Raw genomic sequence first — 23,151 nt, forward strand, 5'->3', positions numbered from 1 at the left:
TATGTATGTAATATTCATTTGCAGGTACATCATGTGTTTATCCTACCTAATAAAGTACCAGTGTCCCTGCGTCCCATGTCCGTGTGTCAGTGCTTTTGCGCTATTGCGCATGTCCTGCACTGACACAGCCGTTGGGACTGGATGCAGGGGCCAGAAGGCGGGCTGGGCGGGCGTGTGTGTGCTCGCGGTGGTCTGTCGGCACGGCGACAGACCTAGAGCCCATTCTTAAACGGGCTTAGGTCACTAGTTTTAAAGAGGAGCTGTTAGGTATAAGGTCTCAGAGAAAATAAACACATATATCAGTAGCTAAATATTGGCTGTACTTACATTACATATGCATTTCACTGTCCACATTTGTACTTCACAGAATCTTTATATAGGATTTGCAGAGAATGATGCTCCTGACAGCTCATGGCAGGTTCCATGTTTGTCTGTCTCCTATGAAGCCAATTGTAATGTCATATCCTCCCTGCTTCCTGATGATTCCACTCACAAAAAACATCTTAATGAATAACACTACTGTGCAGTGAATATTAATTAGCCATGTGGCTAGGAACAATAGCGGACTCCTGCAGTGTAATCTGCCCGGAGATTTATCAGTGCTGTGTGCTGGACTGAGTTACATGCTGTTGTAACTTGAGCCTGTAACTTCTCACTAGCAGCCGAGGGGAGGGCGCCAGAATGCTTTGCAGTATGTTATGCGGCCTCTCGTCCTTTTAAGAGCTTGGGAATACAGAGCCTTGCTGTCAGCACACATCAAAAGTAAGAGAGATTTTTAACTTCAGTATTGCCTTTTTGGCTTCCTTCTAAACTGTTTAACACAGGAGAATAGAGGTTTAAATTAGCTTTTGCAGCCTGACAGTTACTCTTTAAATGATTTTACTTGGTTCAGGTTCGTGTGTGTGTGTGTGTCTGTGTGTGTCACATACAATATGTCACAGCACCGTTCTTACTCTTAGTCCACAGCGTATATGCCCAAAAATACGATACTTTGTAGCTTTTTGATGGTTATGTCATACATACAGTATGTACAGCTTCACAGAAACCAGATCATAGGAAAATCAGCAGTCAGCTGGAAAGGGTAGACTCCACTCTGAAGTAGTCATTTTTCTAACTCTGTTGAGAGCATGCAGTTTTATCTTTTTTTACATTTTGGGACACCAAACTATAATTAAATTAATTATTTCTCCCTCTCTGTACTTTCAGCTTTTTTGTTATTTCATGGCTCTGTCCCATGCCTTCTCACTACAAGACTCCTCACTCCTCAGTGGCATAGAGCCTCTTCCGCTGTCTTCTCCCCCATCTCCCCACCGCTCCATCCCTGGCTCCTCCTCTCCTCCACCTGCCCTCTTCACCCTCTTCTCACCCTCCATGAGACGCACATCTTCGTCACAAGTCACCACCCAGCTCTACGCCTCCCTGAGACTCAGCCGAGAGCTTGATGAAGAGGATTCGGAGGGGGCTCCCAACAATATTTCCTCAGGAGAACAGAAGCCGGCCATGACTTCTGAAGTGGACGAGCTTGCAGATGAAATGTCCCGGAGGCTGCAGGAGGGTGTGGAAGCATCCTCGCATAAGGCAAGTACTCAGTGTCATGTTTGGTTTTCAGCGCTGGTACTACTTGGGGTGAAACTTTGTTACATAACTTTAACCTCTTCTTGTTGGTGGGGCAGTATATCTAAGCCCTGTGGGACTTCACTTATTGTCCCAGGGTGTCGATACTTGTCTTCTGCCACTGATACGCGGCACATGCACGAGCGGCAGTTACTTACAAGACAGATTGGTGAATGGGAACATATGTCCCCAAAGCCAATCTAAGTGCTGGATATATGAATAATCTGATTTGCTTGGAAGTCGTCAGATTACCTGACAGCGGGACCATGGAAGATGCCATGTACCCTACGGTGTGAGGGGGGAGGGGATGTCCCTATTTTGATTTTAAGAACAGCTCAGGCCTAAGGGTCCCTTTGAAGTGGTATAAAACCCTGACATAATATTCAATTAAAACATGTTTTCCTACTTTTTATATACCATACAGTTATAATTTGCTTTTGTGCATAAGTATTATTCATTTAGAAATTACAAGTTTCTAAAGTACACTTTTTGCTATTACACTATTCATAACTGTTTTGTTTTTTTTCGTCTTGAAATATAAGCAGAAATACTTTCTGACGGTGTTCAGGAGAGTCTGCAGTGTCAGAGAAGTGTTTGTTTACATTCCTCACTTGATACAATTAAACACAAGATAACATTATCTCCAGTATGGATGCGTCCAGCTTTCCTGGCATTGAGCTTTCCTGTCCTATGTGTAACCCTTTAAATGCTGTTCGAGTAAAAATAAAAATGCTGGTTGTATATAATATGCTGTAAATAATGTTTTAGAGCAAAGATGAATTGCTGTGTTTCATTCCGCTTTAGAGGAATTGTCCGGCAAAAAAAAAAAAAAAAAAAAAGTGTTTCAGTTACCTGGGGCTTCTACCAGCCCCATGCAGCCGTCCTGTGCCCTCATACTCACTGCTGCTCCAGTCCCCCACGGCCAGCTAGTTTAGTTCTTGCCGACCTCGGGGTCAGCAGGACGCGTACATTTTTATGCGTTGCACCGCTAACACGTAAAAATGTATTTGTTAATGTTCTTGCCCTAGCGGGAATGCATAAAAATGTACGCAATGCGGCCCGCCGAACCCGAGGTCGCCAAAAACTAAACTAGCTGGCGGTGGGGGACCAGAGCAGCAGTGAGTGACTACAAGGGCACAGGATGGCTGCATGGGGCTGGTAGAAGCCCTAGGTAAGTGAAACGCTTTTTTTGGGGGGCGGGGGGGGACGATTACTTTAACGAAGGTTGTGTTGTTCCTACAGGAGGCATCTTCTTACATCTCCCAGATGGAGTCCCTGAGGGGTCACCTGAAGAACATGCTAACCCTGGGAAGCACGGCGCCTCTTCATGGTAAGCGATAGACATGTAGTGTGTCAGAGGACACAACGACCTGAAGCCCTATTCATGTGTGTCTCTTCTTTCAGGCGATGTGGACAGGCCTCTGGAGCAGCACAGTGACTGCACAAGCACGCTGCTGAGGTGAGTCACACAGCGCCATCTGCTGGACATTAAAGTGCACTTCTATGTGGTGTGGTATAGCTACGCTGGCATGTTAAAGGATACCTGAAGTGACATGTGACATGATGAGATAAACATGTGTATGTACAGTGCCTAGCACACAAATAAAATAGTTACCTAAGGGTCTGAACTTTTTAAATATTCATGTCAAAGGAGTATATCAATATGATTTAATAAATTATGGGCTTCTAAACAGTGATGGACGCAAAACGGAAAAAAATGCACCTTTATTTCCAAATAAAATATTGTCGCCATACATTGTGATAGGGACATAATTTTAACGGTGAAATACCCGGGGCACATGGGCAAATACAATACGTGAGTTTTAATTATGGAGGCATGTATTATTTTAAAACTATAATGGCTGAAAACTGAGAAATAATGATTTTTTTCCATTTTTTTCTTATTCTTCCTGTTAAAATGCATTTACAGTAAAGTGGCTCTTAGCAAAATATACCACCCACAGAAAGCCTAATTGGTGGCGGAAAAAACAAGATATAGATCAATTAATTGTGATGAGTAGTGATAAAGTTATTGGCAAATGAATGGGGGGTGAAAGTTGCTCGGATGTAAAAAAATTTCAACCCTTCGGGCTTAAGTGGTTAACTACTTTACGACTGCTCCACACCAATGGGCCGCGGCGGCAGCCCCGGGACCGTCTAACATAACGCCAAATGGCGTCAGGTCCTGATTGGCTGGCGGAGGGAGGGAGCAGGGGAAACCAAATTAAAAAAGGCAATTTTTATTAAAAAATAAAATAAATATTTATATAAAAAAAATAAACCACTTTGGAGCGATCAGACCCCAGCAGAGAGCTCTGTTGTTGGGGGTAAAAGGAAGGGGGCGATCACTCGTGTGATGTGCTGTGCGGCCCTGCAGCGAGGCCTTAAAGCTGCAGTGGCCAGTTAAAGAAAAAATAGCCTGGTCTTTAGGGGGGTTTAACACTGCGGTCCTCAAGTGGTTAAACATAGGGCCTGATAAAGTAGACCTGAACTCTTGCACAGAACAGAAGGAAAACCTAGAGAAATGTACCCTGTATGAGAGTTTAGCCTGTCTAATTCCGCCTCATCTGTGACTAATCACAAGTGTAATTTGATCTCTCAGCTGTGTCAGCTGACTGCCACGAAAGAGCAGCTAATTGGTAAACACAGGATGATAACAATATGTCTGCTTTATAAAAGCAGGAAGTAGACACACTGCAGATGTATTGCAGGACTTGTATCAGCTGTAACAAACAAATGTTTTTCTGTAAAGGTTAATATGCTGTTACTTATCTTTTAGAGCAGAGAGGAAGTTCTGTGCTCAGATCCTCTTTAAAGGACAACTGTAGTGAGAGGGGTATGGAGGCTGCCATATTTATTTCCTGTTAAGCAATACCAGTTGCCTGGCTGTCCTGCTGATCCTCTGCCTCTAATACTTTCAGCCATAGCCCCTGAACAAACATGCAGCAGATCAGGTGTTTCTGACATTATTGTCAGATCTGACAAGATTATCTGCATGCTTGTTTCTGGTGTGATTCAGACACTACTGCAGCCAAACAGACCAGCAGGATTGCCAGGCAACTGGTATTGTTTAAAAGGAAATAAATATGGCTGCCTCTACATTCATTTTAGTTAAATTGTCCTTTAACCTCTTCAGGACAACAGGCTTTACCCCCCCTAAAGACCAGGCTATTTCTCACAAAAATGGCCACTGCAGCGTTAAGGGCTTGCTGCAGGGCCGCACAACTCAGCACACAAGGGATTTTTATAATATTTTTAATTTTAAACTTCCCCTCCCTCCCCCCGCCAGCCAATCAGCGTGATCGGCTGTCATAGGCTTCAGCTTATGACAGCGGATCACTTCCGCAGTTGCAGAGGGGACAGCCGTGTCACACGACTGTCCCCAGTACAGCGCTGCCTCAGATCGCAGCGCTGTACAGGGTAATTAGACGGTCTAACAGTCTCCGAGCGTCGATCGCCGCTGGTAGACTGAAGGCGGAGCCTACCGAGCAGGAGATGCGCGCGATCTTCTGCAAAAGCCAGCCCCTGGCCACGCCCATTGCCGTGACGGAGTCCTAGAGCGGTTAAATAATGAGTGGTGCTTAGGGATGCCAATACTTAGGAGCACTCCTGGAGAGGCATGTGATCAGTTTGATCAGCTGATAGATTTGTAAGGTTCTGATTTGCTGTCATGATTTCCTGGTTTAGCACATGATCGTGACCAGCCAATCAGAAACTTACAAATCTATCAGCTGATCAAACTGATCACATGCTTCACCATGAGTTCTCCTAAGCAGTGAGGATCTGTGTATGAAATTCTACTCTTTGTGTTTTTTTTTTGTTTTTTTTTTATATGCTACATTTATATACGAGAGAACCGGTATTTTTTTATTGGTGAATTTGTCTTAAAAAGTACTCTATACACCCTAAAGTGAACAAAAGCAATTCCATTATACTACATCCAATGAGAAAAAGAGGTAAATATTAGGCTAGGTTTATAGTGGGGCATAGAAGTGCATTGTAATGCAGAACGTCGCAATGCAACGTTCACAGTGCAGCCGTTGCAGTGCGGTCTAACAGAATGCGTTATCACAGCACGCTTCATGCAGTGCATTTACTGCATAACTCCCCCATTAACAGTACAGTGGAGCATACTTTTCATTGACTGTATGCATCGCTGAAAGAAAGTCCTGGCACCCACAGCGACTGCTTGCTCATATGGGCTAAGAACGATGGGTACTTATCCATTAGCCGGGCGCATCCTCTAGGTGGCGACAGAACTCCACCAGAGTTACATCTTTCCCTACTATTCATGGCGGCCTGGAGGGAGAATAGTAATTAGCGCCACCTGCCGGATGCGCCCGGCTAACGGATAAGTACCGAACGATGCTAGACTACTGCAGCTACGCCGTCCAGTCCCGCTGTCCATTCTTATCTGATAACTAGCGACGGTCGATGAGGTGCAAGTCTTCTGACGAGTGTGCACATTTTCAATGCAAATGTATGCAGCTTAACCACTTAAGCACCAGCGGTCTCTGCCCCCTTAAAGAGAACCCAAGGTGGGTTTGAAGAATATTATCTGCATACAGAGGCTGGATCTGCCTATACAGCCCAGCCTCTGTTGCTATCCCAAACCCCCCTAAGGTCCCCCTGCACTCTGCAATCCCTCATAAATCACAGCCACGCTGCTGACAAACAGCTTGTCAGAGCTGGCTGTGTTTATCTCTATAGTGTCAGTCTGCTGCTCTCCCCGCCTCCTGCAGAACTCCAGTCCCCACCTGCATCCCTTCCCTCCCTGCTGATTGGAGGGAAGGGACGGGGGCAGGGACTGGAGCTATGCAGGAGGTGGGGGAGTAGCTGAGACTGACATTACAGATGTAAACACAGCCTCACAGCACGGCTGTGATTTATGAGGGATAGCAGAGTGCAGGGGGACCTTAGTGGGGTTTGGGATAGCAACAGAGGCTGGGCTGTATAGGCAGATCCAGCCTCTGTATGCAGATAACATTCTTTAATCACACCTCGGGTTCTCTTTAAGGACCAGAGACCACTGGTACAGAAACGGCAGAATCCTAGCGGAATACCGACAAATCGCCGCACATACCAGTCTTCGCCGCACGTCTGGATCCTGGGCCACCCACTCTGCCGTCTCTATGACGGCAGAGTTCCTGTAAGCCGTTCCGGAGCCGCTTTCATTGGCTCCTGACCCTGTCTGTCAATGTAAGCCAATGGGAGCCGTTCTTACTTGGGCGATTTGCGTTAATCGCCAAACGCAAACGTGTAGCCTGCACCATTTTCAGCCGATTTCCCCGCGATCGCGTTTCAGTGCTATAAAAGTGCTAAACGCGATCGCGGAAAAATAGCTGCAGTGTCCAGTGATTTTTTTTTTTTTCCGGAAAAAAATCACTCCCGCAAAACGCCGGCGGTAATCACCGGCGTTTTGCGCTTTTAAGTGTGAATGGGGCCTCAAGTAGACCTGAACTCTTGCACAGGCCAGAAGGAAAACCTACAAAAATGCACCCTGTATGTATTTAGAGAGTTTAGCCTGTTTAATTCCCCCTCATCTGTGACTAATCACAAGTTGTAATTTGATCCCTGAAGTTTATCAGCTTGCTGCCTCTGCAGAGCAGCTAATTTGTAAACACAGTATGTTAACCCTACGTCTGCTTCCATAGAGATACCACAGATGTATTGCAGGATTTGTATCAGCTGTAACAAAGAAATGTTATGCTGTTGCGTATCTTTTAGAGCAGAGAGGAAGTTCTGAGTTCAGGTCCACTTTAAGGTAGTCATTAGTAGGGCTGGTCAGTAAGATGCTAATGAGTCTGACTCGGGCGCATACTTAATGCAAATTACATGAACCTTGGAATTGGGACGATCAAATAAACCTCCTGCCTGTTGGGATAGGCCTGATTGTAAGCTGCATAGAATTTGTATCCAAACTGAAGTCATTAACAATCCATTGACTATTTCTAGTTCTGCCCAGCAAATAACCTCTCTCCTCATCACTGGGAATCAGAAAAACAAGGCACTGCTGAGATTCGAACTCAGGATCTCCTGTTTACTAGACAGGCGCTTTAACCAACTAAGCCACAGCGCCACATGAAGTGCTGAATGGTCAGGAACAGTAAACATAGATACACCCAGGTCACTAGCGGCTGCCTTTGTTAATTCTGATCTGAGCACTATCTACATGAATATATGTACAATAATAATAATTCCAGTATTTGTATAGCGCTTTTCTCTTGTCAGGCTCACAGCGCTTGCGAGGCAGCCACTAGGGTGTGCTCAGGAGACAGTAGCAGTGTTAGGGAGTTTCGCCTAAAAACTTACTGAATAGGTGCTGACCATGTGCTGCCACCTGGTGAGAGTGTGTATAGCCGGGTGCTGACCATGTGTCCCCCCTGGTGAGAGTGTGTATAGCAGGGTGCTGACCATTTTCCGCCACCTGGTGAGAGTGCGTATAGCAGAGTGCTGACCATGTGCTGCCACCTGGTGAGAGTGTGTATAGCAGGGTGCTGACCATGTGCCGCCACCTGGTGAGAGTGTGTATAGCAGGGTGCTGACCATGTGCTGGCACCTGGTGAGAGTGTGTATAGCAGGGTGCTGACCATGTACTGCCACCTGGTGAGAGTGTGTATAGCAGGGTGCTGACCATGTGCCGCCACCTGGTGAGAGTGTGTATAGCAGGGTGCTGACCATGTGCCCCCCCTGGTGAGAGTGTGTATAGCAGGGTGCTGACCATGTGCCACCACCTGGTGAGGTTGTGTATAGCAGGGTGCTGACCATGTGCCACCACCTGGTGAGAGTGTGTATAGCAGGGTGCTGACCATGTGCTGCCACCTGGTGAGAGTGTGTATAGCAGGGTGCTGACCATGTGCCGCCACCTGGTGAGAGTGTGTATAGCAGGGTGCTGACCATGTGCCCCCCCTGGTGTTAGTGTGTATAGCAGGGTGCTGACCATGTGCCACCACCTGGTGAGAGTGTGTATAGCAGGGTGCTGACCATGTGCCACCTGGTGAGAGTGTGTATAGCAGGGTACTGACCATGTGCCACCTGGTGAGAGTGTGTATAGCCGGGTGCTGACCATGTGCCGCCCTCTGGTGAGAGTGTGTATAGCAGGGTACTGACCATGTGCCGCCACCTGGTGAGAGTGTGTATAGCAGGGTGCTGACCATGTGCCACCACCTGGTGAGAGTGTGTATAGCAGGGTGCTGACCATGTGCCGCCACCTGGTGAGAGTGTGTATAGCAGGGTGCTGACCATGTGCCGCCACCTGGTGAGAGTGTGTATAGCAGGGTGCTGACCATGTGCTGCCACCTGGTGAGAGTGTGTATCGCAGGGTGCTGACTATGTGCCACCACCTGGTGAGAATGTGTATAGCAGGATGCTGACCATGTGCCGCCTCCTGGTGAGAGTGTGTATAGCAGGGTGCTGACCATGTGCTGCCACCTGGTGAGAGTGTGTATAGCAGGGTGCTGACCATGTGCCGCCACCTGGTGAGAGTGTGTATAGCAGGGTGCTGACCATGTGCTGCCACCTGGTGAGAGTGTGTATAGCAGGGTGCTGACCATGTGCTACTACCTGGTGAGAGTGTGTATTGCAGGGTGCTGACCATGTGCCGCCACCTGGTGAGAGTGTGTATAGCAGAGTGCTGACCATGTGCTGCCACCTGGTGAGAGTGTGTATAGCAGGGTGCTGACCATGTGCCGCCACTTGGTGAGAGTGTGTATAGCGGGGTGCTGACCATGTGCCACCACCTGGTGAGAATGTGTATAGCAGGATGCTGACCATGTGCCACCCTCTGGTGAGAGTGTGTATAGCAGGGTGCTGACCATGTGCCACCACCTGGTGAGAATGTGTATAGCAGGATGCTGACCATGTGCTGCCACCAGGTGAGAGTGTGTAGCAGGGTGCTGACCATATGCTGCCACCTGGTGAGAGTGTGTATAGCAGGGTGCTGACCATGTACTGCCACCTGGTGAGAGTGCGTATAGCAGGGTGCTGACCATGTGCCGCCCTCTGGTGAGAGTGTGTATAGCAGGGTGCTGACCATGTGCCACCACCTGGTGAGAGTATGTATAGCAGGGTGCTGACCATGTGCTGCCACCTGGTGAGAGTGTGTATCGCCGGGTGCTGACCATGTGCCGCCACCTGGTGAGAGTGTGTATAGCAGGGTGCTGACCATGTGCTGCCACCTGGTGAGAATGTGTATAAAGCAGGATGCTGACCATTTGCTGCCACCTGGTGAGAGTGTGTATAGCAGGGTGCTGACCATGTGCTGCCACCTGGTGAGAGTGTGTATAGCAGGGTGCTGACCATGTGCCGCCACCTGGTGAGAGTGTGTATAGCAGGGTGCTGACCATGTGCCGCCACCTGGTGAGAGTGTGTATAGCAGAGTGCTGACCATGTGCTGCCACCTGGTGAGAGTGTGTATAGCAGGGTGCTGACCATGTGCCGCCACTTGGTGAGAGTGTGTATAGCGGGGTGCTGACCATGTGCCACCACCTGGTGAGAATGTGTATAGCAGGATGCTGACCATGTGCCACCCTCTGGTGAGAGTGTGTATAGCAGGGTGCTGACCATGTGCCACCACCTGGTGAGAATGTGTATAGCAGGATGCTGACCATGTGCCGCCCTCTGGTGAGAGTGTGTATAGCAGGGTGCTGACCATGTGCCACCACCTGGTGAGAGTATGTATAGCAGGGTGCTGACCATGTGCCACCACCTGGTGAGAGTGTGTATAGCAGGGTGCTGACCATGTGCTGCCACCAGGTGAGAGTGTGTATAGCAGGGTGCTGACCATGTGCTGCCACCTGGTGAGAGTGTGTATAGCAGGGTGCTGACCATGTGTCCCCCCTGGTGAGAGTGTGTATAGCAGGGTGCTGACCATGTGCCACCTGGTGAGAGTGTGTATAGCAGGGTACTGACCATGTGCTGCCACCAGGTGAGAGTGTGTATAGCAGGGTGCTGACCATGTGCTGCCACCAGGTGAGAGTGTGTAGCAGGGTGGTGACCATGTGCCACCACCTGGTGAGAGTGTGTATAGCAGGGTGCTGACCATGTACCGCCTCCTGGTGAGAGTGTGTATAGCAGGGTGCTGACCATGTGCCACCACCTGGTGAGAGTGTGTATAGCAGGGTGCTGACCATGTACCGCCTTCTGGTGAGAGTGTGTATAGCAGGGTGCTGACCATGTGCCACCACCTGGTGAGAGTGTGTATAGCCGGGTGCTGACCATGTGCCGCCACCAGGTGAGAGTGTGTATAGCAGAGTGCTGACCATGTGCTGCCACCTGGTGAGAGTGTGTATAGCAGGGTGCTGACCATGTGCTGCCACCTGGTGAGAATGTGTATAAAGCAGGATGCTGACCATGTGCTGCCACCTGGTGAGAGTGTGTATAGCAGGGTGCTGACCATGTGCTGCCACCTGGTGAGAGTGTGTATAGCAGGGTGCTGACCATGTGCCGCCACCTGGTGAGAGTGTGTATAGCAGGGTGCTGACCATGTGCCGCCACCTGGTGAGAGTGTGTATAGCAGGGTGCTGACCATGTGCCACCACCTGGTGAGAGTGTGTATAGCAGGGTGCTGACCATGTGCCACCACCTGGTGAGAGTGTGTATAGCAGGGTGCTGACCATGTGCTGCCACCTGGTGAGAGTGTGTATAGCAGGGTGCTGACCATGTGCCGCCACCTGGTGAGAGTGTGTATAGCAGGGTGCTGACCATGTGCCACCACCTGGTGAGAATGTGTATAGCAGGATGCTGACCATGTGCCGCCTCCTGGTGAGAGTGTGTATAGCAGGGTGCTGACCATGTGCTGCCACCTGGTGAGAGTGTGTATAGCAGGGTGCTGACCATATGCTGCCACCTGGTGAGAATGTGTATAGCAGGATGCTGACCATGTGCCGCCTCCTGGTGAGAGTGTGTATAGCAGGGTGCTGACCATGTGCCACCACCTGGTGAGAGTGTGTATAGCAGGGTGCTGGCCATGTGCTGCCACCTGGTGAGAGTGTGTATAGCAGGGTGCTGACCATGTGCTGCCACCTGGTGAGAGTGTGTATAGCAGGGTGCTGACCATGTGCCACCACCTGATGAGAATGTGTATAGCAGGATGCTGACCATGTGCCCCCCCTGGTGAGAGTGTGTATAGCAGGGTGCTGACCATGTGCCACCACCTGGTGAGAGTGTGTATAGCAGGGTGCTGACCATGTGCTGCCACCTGGTGAGAGTGTGTATAGCAGGGTGCTGACCATGTGCTGCCACCTGGTGAGAGTGTGTATAGCAGGGTGCTGACCATGTGCCACCACCTGGTGAGAATGTGTATAGCAGGATGCTGACCATGTGCCGCCTCCTGGTGAGAGTGTGTATAGCAGGGTGCTGACCATGTGCCACCACCTGGTGAGAATGTGTATAGCAGGGTGCTGACCATGTGCCGCCTCCTGGTGAGAATGTGTATAGCAGGATGCTGACCATGTGCTGCCACCTGGTGAGGGTGTGTATAGCAGGGTGCTGACCATATGCTGCCACCTGGTGAGAGTGTGTATAGCAGGCGCTGACCATTCTTTCTTCTATCTTTTAGTGCACGTCCGGACCAGAACCTCTCCCCTCCGTTGTCTCTCACTGGTCTAGAGGGACTGTTCCCGCGTTACTCCACACTGTACCATGCAGCACCATCTCTTCCAGATCTGCAGTTGCGGGACGCTCTAGAGAAAGAGACCGCAAGACGCAAGGTACGCCACAGCATTACACCTGACATGGGACATTTCTAATTGGCCATTTTTGTACATACGACATACACACAGCAGTTTTCCTGACTGTTTTGCCATATCTGCAAAAATATGTACATTTTTTGACTATCGCTCACATCCCTATCACACATACATACATTTTTCCTCAGTAGAAATGTGGCTAATAATGTATTTCGGTGAAGGAGAGGGGTAGTTGGCACTACAGCTAACAGCTGGTAGTAGGAGGGATCTGGCAGAATGCACACGCTTTACTCATTCGGTTGCAATTGGCGTGCTCTGACCATGACATTAGTTACTGCACAAAGGAGAGAGAGAGAGAGATCGGCTGAAACAGATGAAAAAAATGACATGCCAGTGTAAAGAGTGATGTGGTATCGGTGGGTGCTGGGTACTGTTATCCTGATGGCCTTTTTGCGCGTCTATGTGCTTCCACAAAGGCTGCCTCTGTGGAAGCGCATAGTCGTACGAAACGGCTGTCAGACTAACAGTATCCAGCACCCACCAATACCACATCGTTCTTTACACTGGTATGTCATTTTTTCATCTGTTTGCAAATTGTCTTGAAGTGTCTCACTTTGAAATTAAAGCAAACAGATGAAAAAATGACATACCAGTGTAAAGAGCGATGTGGTATCGGTAGGTGCTGGATACTGTTAGCCAGATGACCGTTTTGCGTGGCTATGTGCTTCCACAAAGGCTGCCTCCGTGGAAGCGCATAGTCGCGCGAAACGGCTGTCAGGCTAACATTACTCAGCACCCACCAATACCACATCGCTCTTTTCACTGGCATGTCATTTTTTCATCTGTTTGCTTTAATTCCAAAGTGAGGAACTTCAAGGCAATTCGCATCAAACAGATGAAAAAATGACATGCCAGTGTAAAGAGCTATGTGGTATTGGTGGGTGCTGGATACTGTTAGCCTGACAGCCGTTTCGCACGACTATGCGCTTCCACGGAGGCAGCCTTTGTGGAAGCACATTGCCGCGCAAAACGGCCGCCTGGCTAACAGTACCCAGCACCCACCGATACCACATCGCTCTTTACACTGGCATGTCATTTTTTCATCTGTTTGATGCGAACTGTCTTGAAGTGTCTCACTTTGGAATTAAAGGGATACTGTAGGGGGTCGGGAAAAAATGAGCTGAACTTACCCGGGGCTTCTAATGGTCCCCCGCAGACATCCTGTGCCTGTGCAGCCGCTCACCGATGCTCCGGCCCCGCCTCCGGATCACTTCTGGAATTTCTGACTTTAAAGTCAGAAAACCACTGCGCCTGCGTTGTCGTGTCCTCGATCCCGCTGATGTCATCAAGAGCGCACAGCGCAGGCCCAGTATGGTCTGGGGGCTTGCTCAGTACACTCCTGGTGACATCAGCGGGAGCGAGGACACGGCAACGCAGGCGTAGTGGTTTTCTGACTTTAAAGTCAGAAATTCCAGAAGTGAACCGGAGGCGGGGCCGGAGCATTGGGGAGTGGCTGCGCCAACACAGGATGTCTGCGGGGGACCATTAGAAGCCCCGGGTAAGTTCAGCTCATTTTCCCCCGACCCCCCTACAGTATCCCTTTAAAGCAGTGTGGCAGAGCCGATCCCTTTCTCCTTTCTTTTTTTTTTGTTTTGCAGTCAGCAAGGCGTACGTATATGTAGCTGCCAGTCAGTTGGGCGCAAGGTGAGTCAAATGACAGCTCGCCCTGCTGCCGCTGAAATTCCAGGCGGTGTAAAATACTGTTCTCCCTCCAAGTCGTACCAACTCAGAGGGAGAAGTAATTCGGACTCCAGCGATTTCCGGGACCCCAAAATACCAGTGTGCGGGGCACGCATTAAAGCACTAGGTCTACAGTGGCGCCCAACTCGGGCGTTACGCGGCTGGTGCCATGTGCCAATAGCACCTGGGGAAGGTCCCTTGGGAGTCACTCAGGTTCCCTGGACACAGCTGCAGTAATTTAGGCTCCTGCGGTCACTCAGGATTCTGCATCATTGGGACCACAAGAGGAGTCATTTACAGGTATAGGCAGGTGTGAGTGGGCGTGGTTTTATGTACTGTGTATGAGTAACGTCAGCATTAGCAGTACCCTTGTACTGGACCAGATTTTGCTGATGCTCCATGAAAGTGTATGACGGCTCTGCAGCTGGTGATTTCTGCTGACTCCTGCAGAATGATCTACATATGGCATCCGCTGGTCCTCAATGGGTTGTGCTGAGGAGACAGAATGCTAATGCTGCTCTACACACTGCTCTACACATTCACTGCTAATATTTATAGCTCGAGTCTTATAGAAAGGTCTTAGGGCCCTTTTACACCGGCTGCCTTTCATTTCAGTTTCTCAGAGCGCTCCCATTTTGCCGATTTTGCAAGAGCACTGCGATTAACATGTTCCCTTTTCCACCCAAATAGTTTAAAAGGAAATATATAATTAGCCTCTATATCCCTCTCACTTAAAGGATACCCCAACTGAAATGTGACATAATGAGATAGACATGTGTATGTACAGTGCCTAGCACACAGATAACTATGCTGTGTTCCTTTTTTTTCTTTCTCTGGCTGAAAGAGTTAAATATCAGGTCAGTCCTGACTCAGACAGGAAGTGACTACAGTGTCACCCTCACTGATAAGAAATTCCCCTTTTTTACTGCTTTCTTGCTCTCAGGAGCCATTTTCTGCTAGGAAAGTGTTTTATAGTTGGAATTTCTTATCATTGAGGGTCACACTGTAGGCACTTCCTGTCTGAGTCAGGACTGAGTCAGCCACTTACATACCTGATATTTAACTCTTTCAGCCAGAGAAAGAAAAAAAGGAACACAGCATAGTTATTTGTGTGCTAGGCACTGTACATACACATGTCTATCTCATCATGTCACATGTCACTTCGGGTATCCTTTAAGGCCCGCTTTAAAGTGGACTTGAACTCTGGCACAGGACAGAAGGAAAACATAGAGAAATGCACCCTGTATGTATTTAGAGAGTTTAGCCTGTGTAATACCCCCCTCATCTGTGAGTAAGCACAAGTTGTAATTTGATCTCTCCCCTGTTTCCTGACTGTGTTTACATATTATTACAGAACCTAGCACACACCTTGGCACAGTTCAGATAGAGCTGACAGCTCAAATTACACTTGTGATTACTAGCAGATAAGGGGGAACTAGACAGGCTGTTTTCTCTAAATACACACAGGGTGGATTTCTCTCTGTTTTCCATCTCTCCTGTGCAAGAGTTCCGGTCCACTTTAGACCAAGATGAGTATATTTGTCAGTTCTGCTGATTTCACAGTATTTAAATGTAAAAGATGGGCTATAAGCTGCCTTTGTGATATTTTTTTTTTCTTTTGGAACACAATTTAGGATTCTGTAGATTAATGGGGAGTGCCCATCTTGTACTAAATGTTTCCAGGCTTTCTTGTACCGCTCTCTGCTGGCGATAGCATAAAGTAGAAACGTCACTGTTGTGTCATGTAGGGTGCGTGCCGGTACCAGTGAGGCATCTAGCGCAGAGGCCAATTTATTGAAGGATATGTTGATAAGAGTTGGACTCAGGCTGCAGCCTTGTCTCTCCCGCTCCCCCTCCCATCCTTGCTGTGTCAGTCATCAGTCAGGACTCCGGATCATCTGCTAAGCTTCAGGACTGTAATCTTATTACTTCATCACATGGGGCCAGCTTGAATTAAACCTGTTCAAGGCAATGATAATTACCCTCCATGTCCTCCTTGTATGTGATCTCCCCCCGCTCAGCGTACACAATGGTAGGGTCTGAAGTGAAGTTTAAGGCACTGATAATTACCCTCCATGTCCTCCTTGTATTTGATCTCCCCCCGCTCGGCGTACACAATGGTAGGGTCTGAAGTAAAGTTTAAGGCACTGATAATTACCCTCCATGTCTTGTATGTGATCTCCCCCCGCTCAGCGTACACAATGGTAGGGTCTGAAGTGAAGTTTAAGGCACTGATAATTACCCTCCATGTCCTCCTTGTATGTGATCTCCCCCCGCTCGGCGTACACAATGGTAGGGTCTGAAGTGAAGTTTAAGGCACAGATAATTACCCTCCATGTCCTCCTTGTATGTGATCTCCCCCCGCTCAGCGTACACAATAGTAGGGTCTGAAGTGAAGTTTAAGGCACTGATACCCACATGTCCTCCTTGTATGTGATCTACCCCTGCTCGGCGTACACAATGGTAGGGTCTGAGTGAAGTTCAAGGCACTGATACCCACATGTCCTCCTTGTATGTGATCTCCCCCCACTTGGCGTACACAATGGTAGGGTCTGAGTGAAGTTCATGGCACTGATACCCACATGTCCTCCTTGTATGTGATCTCCACCCACTTGGCGTACACAATGGTAGGGTCTGAGTGAAGTTCAAGGCACTGATACCCACATGTCCTCCTTGTATGTGATCTCCCCCCACTCGACATACACAATGGTTGGGTCTGAAGTGAAGTTTACCATGGCTCTCATGTTCCTGTCTCCTCCCTCGCAGCACCTCGAGCGTCACATCCAGAACCTGCAGAACGAGATGCTGGAGTTACAGCAGAGACTGTCCATCTCCCTGACCGCCGACCGCAGGAAGGACGCCATGATCCAGCAGCTGGACCAGGTGATGCGCCGTCTCTATCTGATCCCAGAAATAAAGTGCAACTCTGGGGAAATCTATACAAACTGCTAAAAGCACACGATGGTAAAAAAAAAAAGAAACAAAAAAAATATCCAACCATGGCCATACATCTCTTGACTTGGTGGCTGAGTGACCAGCAGATTCGATAATTATTATCAAATCAGATTGCAATCGGTTCTGCCAAGAGCTTGCCCGATCAACGATGTGACCAATTTCGGGGGCAAATTGGTCACATGTATTGATTGGACATGCTACAAGATGTGCCCTCGTGTGTGTATTTATACATTACCTGTCCTGTGTCGCCCACCGCGTGGTGCACATCCTGTCTTTGTAATCCCGCTCCTCCATTAGCGTTATACATGCTGCCGGCATATACCATGTAGCGCGTGTGTGACCACAGGACAGGTAGTGTATAAATGGATATTGTGCCCGAAGTTTCATCACATTCGTTGCTTGTCCTGGTATCGCTCATCCCGATCGACCACGGTGGCTCGACATCTTGCACACATGAGGGCCACATTTATATACTAGGGGGGCAGCAGGGGACGCTGCAGACTCGGACGATTCCTGAGAGACTTCATGCTGAAATCAATCAGTCTGTGGTGTATGGGCAGCCCACAGATCTCTCTCTAATCAGATTCGATCAGAGAGAGATTGGTCTCTTGGCCGAATCTGTCCATTATCGCTAGATAGCACATAAAGGCCTCGATTCACAAAAGCGTGCTAACTTAGTTAGCCTAAAAGCTTAGGGTGTGCTAACTACAGTGCTAAGTAGTTAGCACGCCCACAGATTTTACTCATCGCGCTGGAAATCGGCACACTGTAGGATGCGTTTATAACGTCGCACCGGGTGCGCCCGAATCATCGCACTGTGCGATTCCGCATGCACTGCGCGGCGCTAAACTTTGCGAGCGCTAACTTGGCACATGAAGCTTAGCGCGACCTAAAGCACTTTAGGCGTGCTAAGGGCCTTTTCACAGGCGTGCTAACAGTTAGCACGCTTTTGTGAACCGAGCCCATACTGTAGGCTCTGTACAACACATTCACATGGGATTGCAAAGGCATACATGATTTTGTGCACACTACTGTATACAGCTTCACAGACCATGCTTTCCAGTCAGGGCCGGCCCTAGACTTTTTGCCGCCTGAGGCAAATTTTTAAAAAATTGCCACCGCCGCCGCCCCCTTCCCCCCCCCCGTGGGGGGCCGCCGAGCTGGAGGGGTAGCTGGCAGGACGGGGGTATTGGGCCTAGCGGCGGGGAGGGGGGTCCCCCCCTCCCTCGCCTGGGTCCCCCGTCCTCCGCTCCCCTCCAGCCTTAAATAGAAGCAGCCGCTATGTGTAAGAGGAACGGGCGGGGAGGACACTCACCTCTTCCCAGCGTGCGCTCCACTGACGTCACTTCCTGCAGCGTTGCAGGAAGTGACGTCAGTGGAGCTCACGCTGGAACGAGGAAGAGGTGAGTCCTCCCCGCCCGTTCCTCTTACACATAGCGGCTGCTTCTATTTAAGGCTGGAGGGGAGCGGAGGACGGGGGACCCAGGCGAGGGAGGGGGGGTCCGACCCCCCTCCCCGCCGCTAGGCCCAATACCCCCGTCCTGCCAGCTACCCCTCCAGCTCGGCGGCCGGCTCCCCGCACCCACGGACGGGCGGGTGCCGCCCCTGGAAATTTGCCGCCTGAGGCAAAAGTTTCACCCCGCCTCATGAGCGGGCCGGCCCTGTTTCCAGTGAATGGGGCTGTGTGAAAACGCAAGCCAGAATCCCTTCTGCGGTGCATTTCAGGAGTGCTCCATGTGGACTTGTGCTCCGAGTAAACCCCCCCTTGTTCTTTCTTGTCTTTCCAGACGCTGGCCGTGGTGGTGGGGGGCTGGAAGCAGCAGGAACAGCAGAGGGAGGAGGCCGTGCGTCGGCTGAAGCAGGAAAAAGAGGAAGCAGAAAAAGCCAGCTCCAAGGAGCAGGAGGTGCGCCAATAGTCGGCCATGTTGGAAAGGTCACATGTCGTACAAAACGTCTCCTCTAACGCCGTCCTCCATTTTTCAGGCTCTTGGACAGGTTCAGCAGGAGCTGGTCGAGGTCTTACAGTCATTGGAGAAAGAGAAGCAAGCAGCAGATCAACGCCAGATCCAACTGCAGAGACAGGTTAGTTATCATTATTAATAATTCAAATGAGTTCTACATTTTTAGACCGTGATTGTGTGCTTAAAGGACTTCTGAGGCCAATATATTAAAAAAAAAAAAAAAAAGTTATGTACCTGTATAACTTTGGAGGACACGGAGGACGCCGTCCGTGCCGTTCCGCTGGGTCCCCGCCGCTCATAGCCCGCCCGGACGGCTCCCGACCCCACGGCCAGGGTCGGGCTCTCCTGCCTGTATAAAGATGGCCGCCGGCAGCTCTAGGGCCAGCCTCCCGATCCACGCTACAGGAAACAACCTGTTGCGTGGATCGGGGGGCGGGCCATGGAGCTGTGCAGCCGCACTAGAGGCTATGCAAAGTGCGCAGCCGCGGCCAGCTTTATACAGGCAGGAGAGCCCGACCCTGGCCGTGGGGTCGGGAGCCGTCCGGCGGAACGGCACGGAGGGCGCGGACGGTGTCCTCCGTGTCCTCCAAAGTTATACAGGTACATAACTTTTTTTTTTTTTTTAAACACTTGGCCTCGGAAGTCCTTTAAAGCAAACCTGAATTGAGATAAAAAAAATAATTCTAAAGGTCTCAATTTGGCAAACAATCATTATTGCTTACAAACAATCGTATGAACAATCAGAAATGATCATTTGGGACCACAAACGGACAAAAATCGCCTAAGCTGTAAGTCTGATCAGATTGATAGGATCGATTTGCAAATTGGATTGATTTCATTTATCTGATTGGTTAGTGCTTTTTGTTTGTTAGTGGACCCAAACGATCAGTTCTGGTCGCTCATACGAATAATCGTTCATAAACGATTGCCAAAATGTATCATTACTGGATCACATAGAGCCTGCTCTGTCCTCTTTCGGCCCCTCCTTCCAGCACTGGCACCTTCTCAGATTTGCATACTCACGACTCCTCGGGTACATGGGTGCTTTCCAAGATGGGTGCATCCTTACTGCATGCGAGCAAGCCTGGACTTGCTTACACAGTACGCATCAGCTCACCTTCAGAAGCAGTCGGAGACCTGAGAACTTCCAATGCCTCCGCAGGAGTCCTGTAGGCGTATTCCGACATTCTATTCGGATAACCTCATCAGCGGCCCGGCATTCCTGTAACCAGCTCCCACTGTGGACCTAGCCTTACTATCAATTTACTGTTTCTATTGTCACTCAATAGGCAGCCAAACCAGGGCTGTGGAGTCGGAGTCGAGGTGTCGGAGTCGGGTAAATTTTGGGCACCCGGAGTCTTAGTTGGAGTCAGAGTCGTTGTTCCATAAACGTCGGAGTCGGGTGACTTTTGTACAAAATCCACAGCCCTGTTAAATATTAGACTAAGGAGTCGGAGTCGAGGAGTCTGAGTCGGGGCCATTTTGGTTACCCGGAGTTGGAGTCGGAGTCGTGGTTTCATAAACTGAGGAGTTGGAGTCGGAAAGTTTTTGTACCGACTCCACAGCCCTGAGCCAAACCACAAATTGATATAAGCCATCAGGTTTCAATGCTGTCAGTTGGGTACTAGCAGCTTTCAGCCACTGCTAGGAATTATGGGAAGCGTAGTCCTGTGCACGGGAGTCACCATCAACGTCTCCTGTTTGCCTTGGTAGACAGGAGATTTCATGGTCATTGTTTACTTTAACCTCCCTGGCGGTAATATTGAGTGTAGCTCGGGCTAGCCACTGGGAACTCTCTGCAGAGTATTCCCTGCAGCGGGAGCTTTTACTCACCGCCCGGTGGATCCAGATGTAAGTAGCCGTTCTCCTTCCTGTCCTCCGAGGCTCTGATTCACTCTGGTGAGATCGCCCTCAACAATCTCGCCACAGAGTTACAGCCAGGGCTGTGGAGTCGGAGTCGGGGTAATTTTGGATGCCTGGAGTCGGAGTCGGGAAAAAATGCACCGACTCTGACTCCTAATGAATTTAAACTGTAAATAAAATAGAAAATATGATAAAATATTCTATTTCTCAGATAATAGTCATCATAAATACTTTATATATCCAGTAATAGCAGTGCTTAGTCCACAAAAATGAAATAAACCAACCAAAATTAGTTAGTACTTGTGATGCTTAAATAAAGCAGTCCCTGTATTTTTAAAGTCAGATATACTGTACACATCTGATTGTGACTGTACAGTATATATTATGTGTACACAGGAATCTCTCATATATACTAAATAACATCTATGCTGTAAGTATAAAGCCTGATGTGTAGCCGTGTCACTAATAGAGATGGTCAATGAGATGGAAATAATTCTGAGTTGATGCTTATTTATGCAAATGTACGCACTCTCTTTGCTCATGAAATCAAATAATTTGATATGTTGGTAAAATTTGGTTTGGTGACTACGTATTTAAGGGTACCTGAGACGGATGAAAAGAGAAGTGTTATACATAACTGGGGCTTCCTCCAGCCCCCTTCAGGCCAATCAGTCCCTCGCTGTCCTCCTCCGCCACCTGGATCTTCTGCTATGAGTCCCGGTAATTAGGCCAGTCAGCGCAGTCCGGCCACATGCCGCTCCTACAGCCAGGAGCGTTCTGCACCTGCGCAATAGTGCTGCGCAGGTGTAGTACGCTCCCGGCGGCGGCGAAGTGTGTGCATGCGCAGTACGCCAGACAGGCTCAAGTACCTGGACTCATAGCAGAAGATCCAGGTGGAGGAGGAGGACAGCGAGGGACTGATTAGCCTGAATGGGGCTGGAGGAAGCCCCAGGTATGTATAAAACTTCAATTTCATCTGTCTCAGGTTTACTTTGTTACACAGTAGTACTATACTCTACATATGCACTCCCCACAGAGCTGCAGGGAATCCACTGAGAATGCTGTGCACATTGAACACAGAGGTGTTGTCTATCCTACTAATATAATAAATGGGAAAGTTCGGATGTTTGGATGTTTGTTACTCGATCACGCAAAAACGGCTGAACGGATTTGAATGAAATTTGGCACACACATAGTATACTACCTGGAATAAAGTATAGGATACTTTTTATTCCCATAACCAAAAAGAGACACATACAAACTTCACTGGAAAATGAAAACTGCAGCCATTCTTACACTGTTACACTGGAGGTGTGTTTAGCTTCTAAGGGAAGAATGGTTAATTTGCATATATTCAGCAGTGATGCACTGGGAGACATCTCAAGCTCACTCCAACCTGAATTATCGCAAATTCTTTTTGTTTTAAGAAAGCAAACTTTTGTTTTTCTTAACATCTTAGTAAGGGGGCTTTTAGGACCATTGTAGTCCCTTACACACTCCAATGAGTTCTGGGTCACCATGAGCTTGCTGGTTAGTCTGTACCTCTCGGTGTTACAAGCCCTACTGCATAGAGCCAAATTAATCTATGCCCTGCACTGACGAGGATCACACAATCCAAAACAGTCTGTATGCATGTTGGATTATTATGGCTCTGTACAAATTAACAAGATGACACATCATTGCATTCCAGCGGTTCTGGAGGTGTGTTTAGCTTCTAAGGGTAACAATGGTTAATTTGCATATATTCAGCAGCGATGCACTGCAAATTCTTTCTGTTTTAAGAAAGCAAACCTTTTTTTTTCTTACACTGCTAATGGTAGGGTTCTCAAACTTTGCACAGTTGGTCTTTGGGTGACTAGGATTATTATTCAGAAAAGTGGTTGGAGCCTATAAAAGCCAATCAAAATTCACCTATTGATCTTCAAGGGAAATATTTACATTTCTGCCATTCTTGCACTGTTAATGGCACAAGCCTCAAACCTGGTATAGTTGATCATTGAGTGACTGGGGTTCAATTTCAGAAAGGAGGTGGAGCCACAAATAGCCAATCAGATTTTTTTGATTCCAATGCAAATTATTGTTGCCAAACACCGCAAAGCTCACAAACTTGGTAATTGATTAATTGTGTGTTAGGGTTAGGAAAGTGGGCACAGCCAACATCAGCCAAATACATAAGCGGGCAACGCAGGGTCATAAGTGGGCAGAGACAAATACAAATTTTACTGGGAAAATGTAAACAGCAGCCATTCTTACACTGTTAATGGCAGGGTTCTCAAACTTTGCACAGTTGGTTACTGGGTGACTGGGGTTAATATTCAAAAAAGTGGGTG

The 23,151-nt window shown here is 48.7% G+C and overlaps 1 protein-coding gene and 1 non-coding gene across 2 annotated transcripts in view; one reads left to right on the top strand and one right to left on the bottom strand.

The window, feature by feature from the left end:
* CNTROB (centrobin, centriole duplication and spindle assembly protein) overlaps positions 1-23,151 on the top strand; it is an 83,381-nt gene that overhangs the window by 14,392 nt on the left and 45,838 nt on the right. Inside the window, exons 2-8 of the mRNA XM_068274016.1 lie at positions 1,207-1,578; positions 2,857-2,944; positions 3,019-3,073; positions 12,173-12,323; positions 16,809-16,925; positions 18,785-18,901; positions 18,981-19,079. Coding sequence (XP_068130117.1) covers positions 1,222-1,578; positions 2,857-2,944; positions 3,019-3,073; positions 12,173-12,323; positions 16,809-16,925; positions 18,785-18,901; positions 18,981-19,079 — 984 coding nt within the window. The 5' untranslated portion in view covers positions 1,207-1,221. The remainder of the gene's footprint in view (positions 1-1,206; positions 1,579-2,856; positions 2,945-3,018; positions 3,074-12,172; positions 12,324-16,808; positions 16,926-18,784; positions 18,902-18,980; positions 19,080-23,151) is intronic.
* On the bottom strand, positions 7,620-7,693 carry TRNAT-AGU (transfer RNA threonine (anticodon AGU)). Its single transcript has one exon. It is a non-coding gene; the product is annotated as a tRNA-Thr (tRNA).

The sequence above is a fragment of the Hyperolius riggenbachi genome, chromosome 3 (genome assembly GCF_040937935.1).
Source record: "Hyperolius riggenbachi isolate aHypRig1 chromosome 3, aHypRig1.pri, whole genome shotgun sequence".
Lineage (NCBI taxonomy): Eukaryota > Metazoa > Chordata > Amphibia > Anura > Hyperoliidae > Hyperolius > Hyperolius riggenbachi.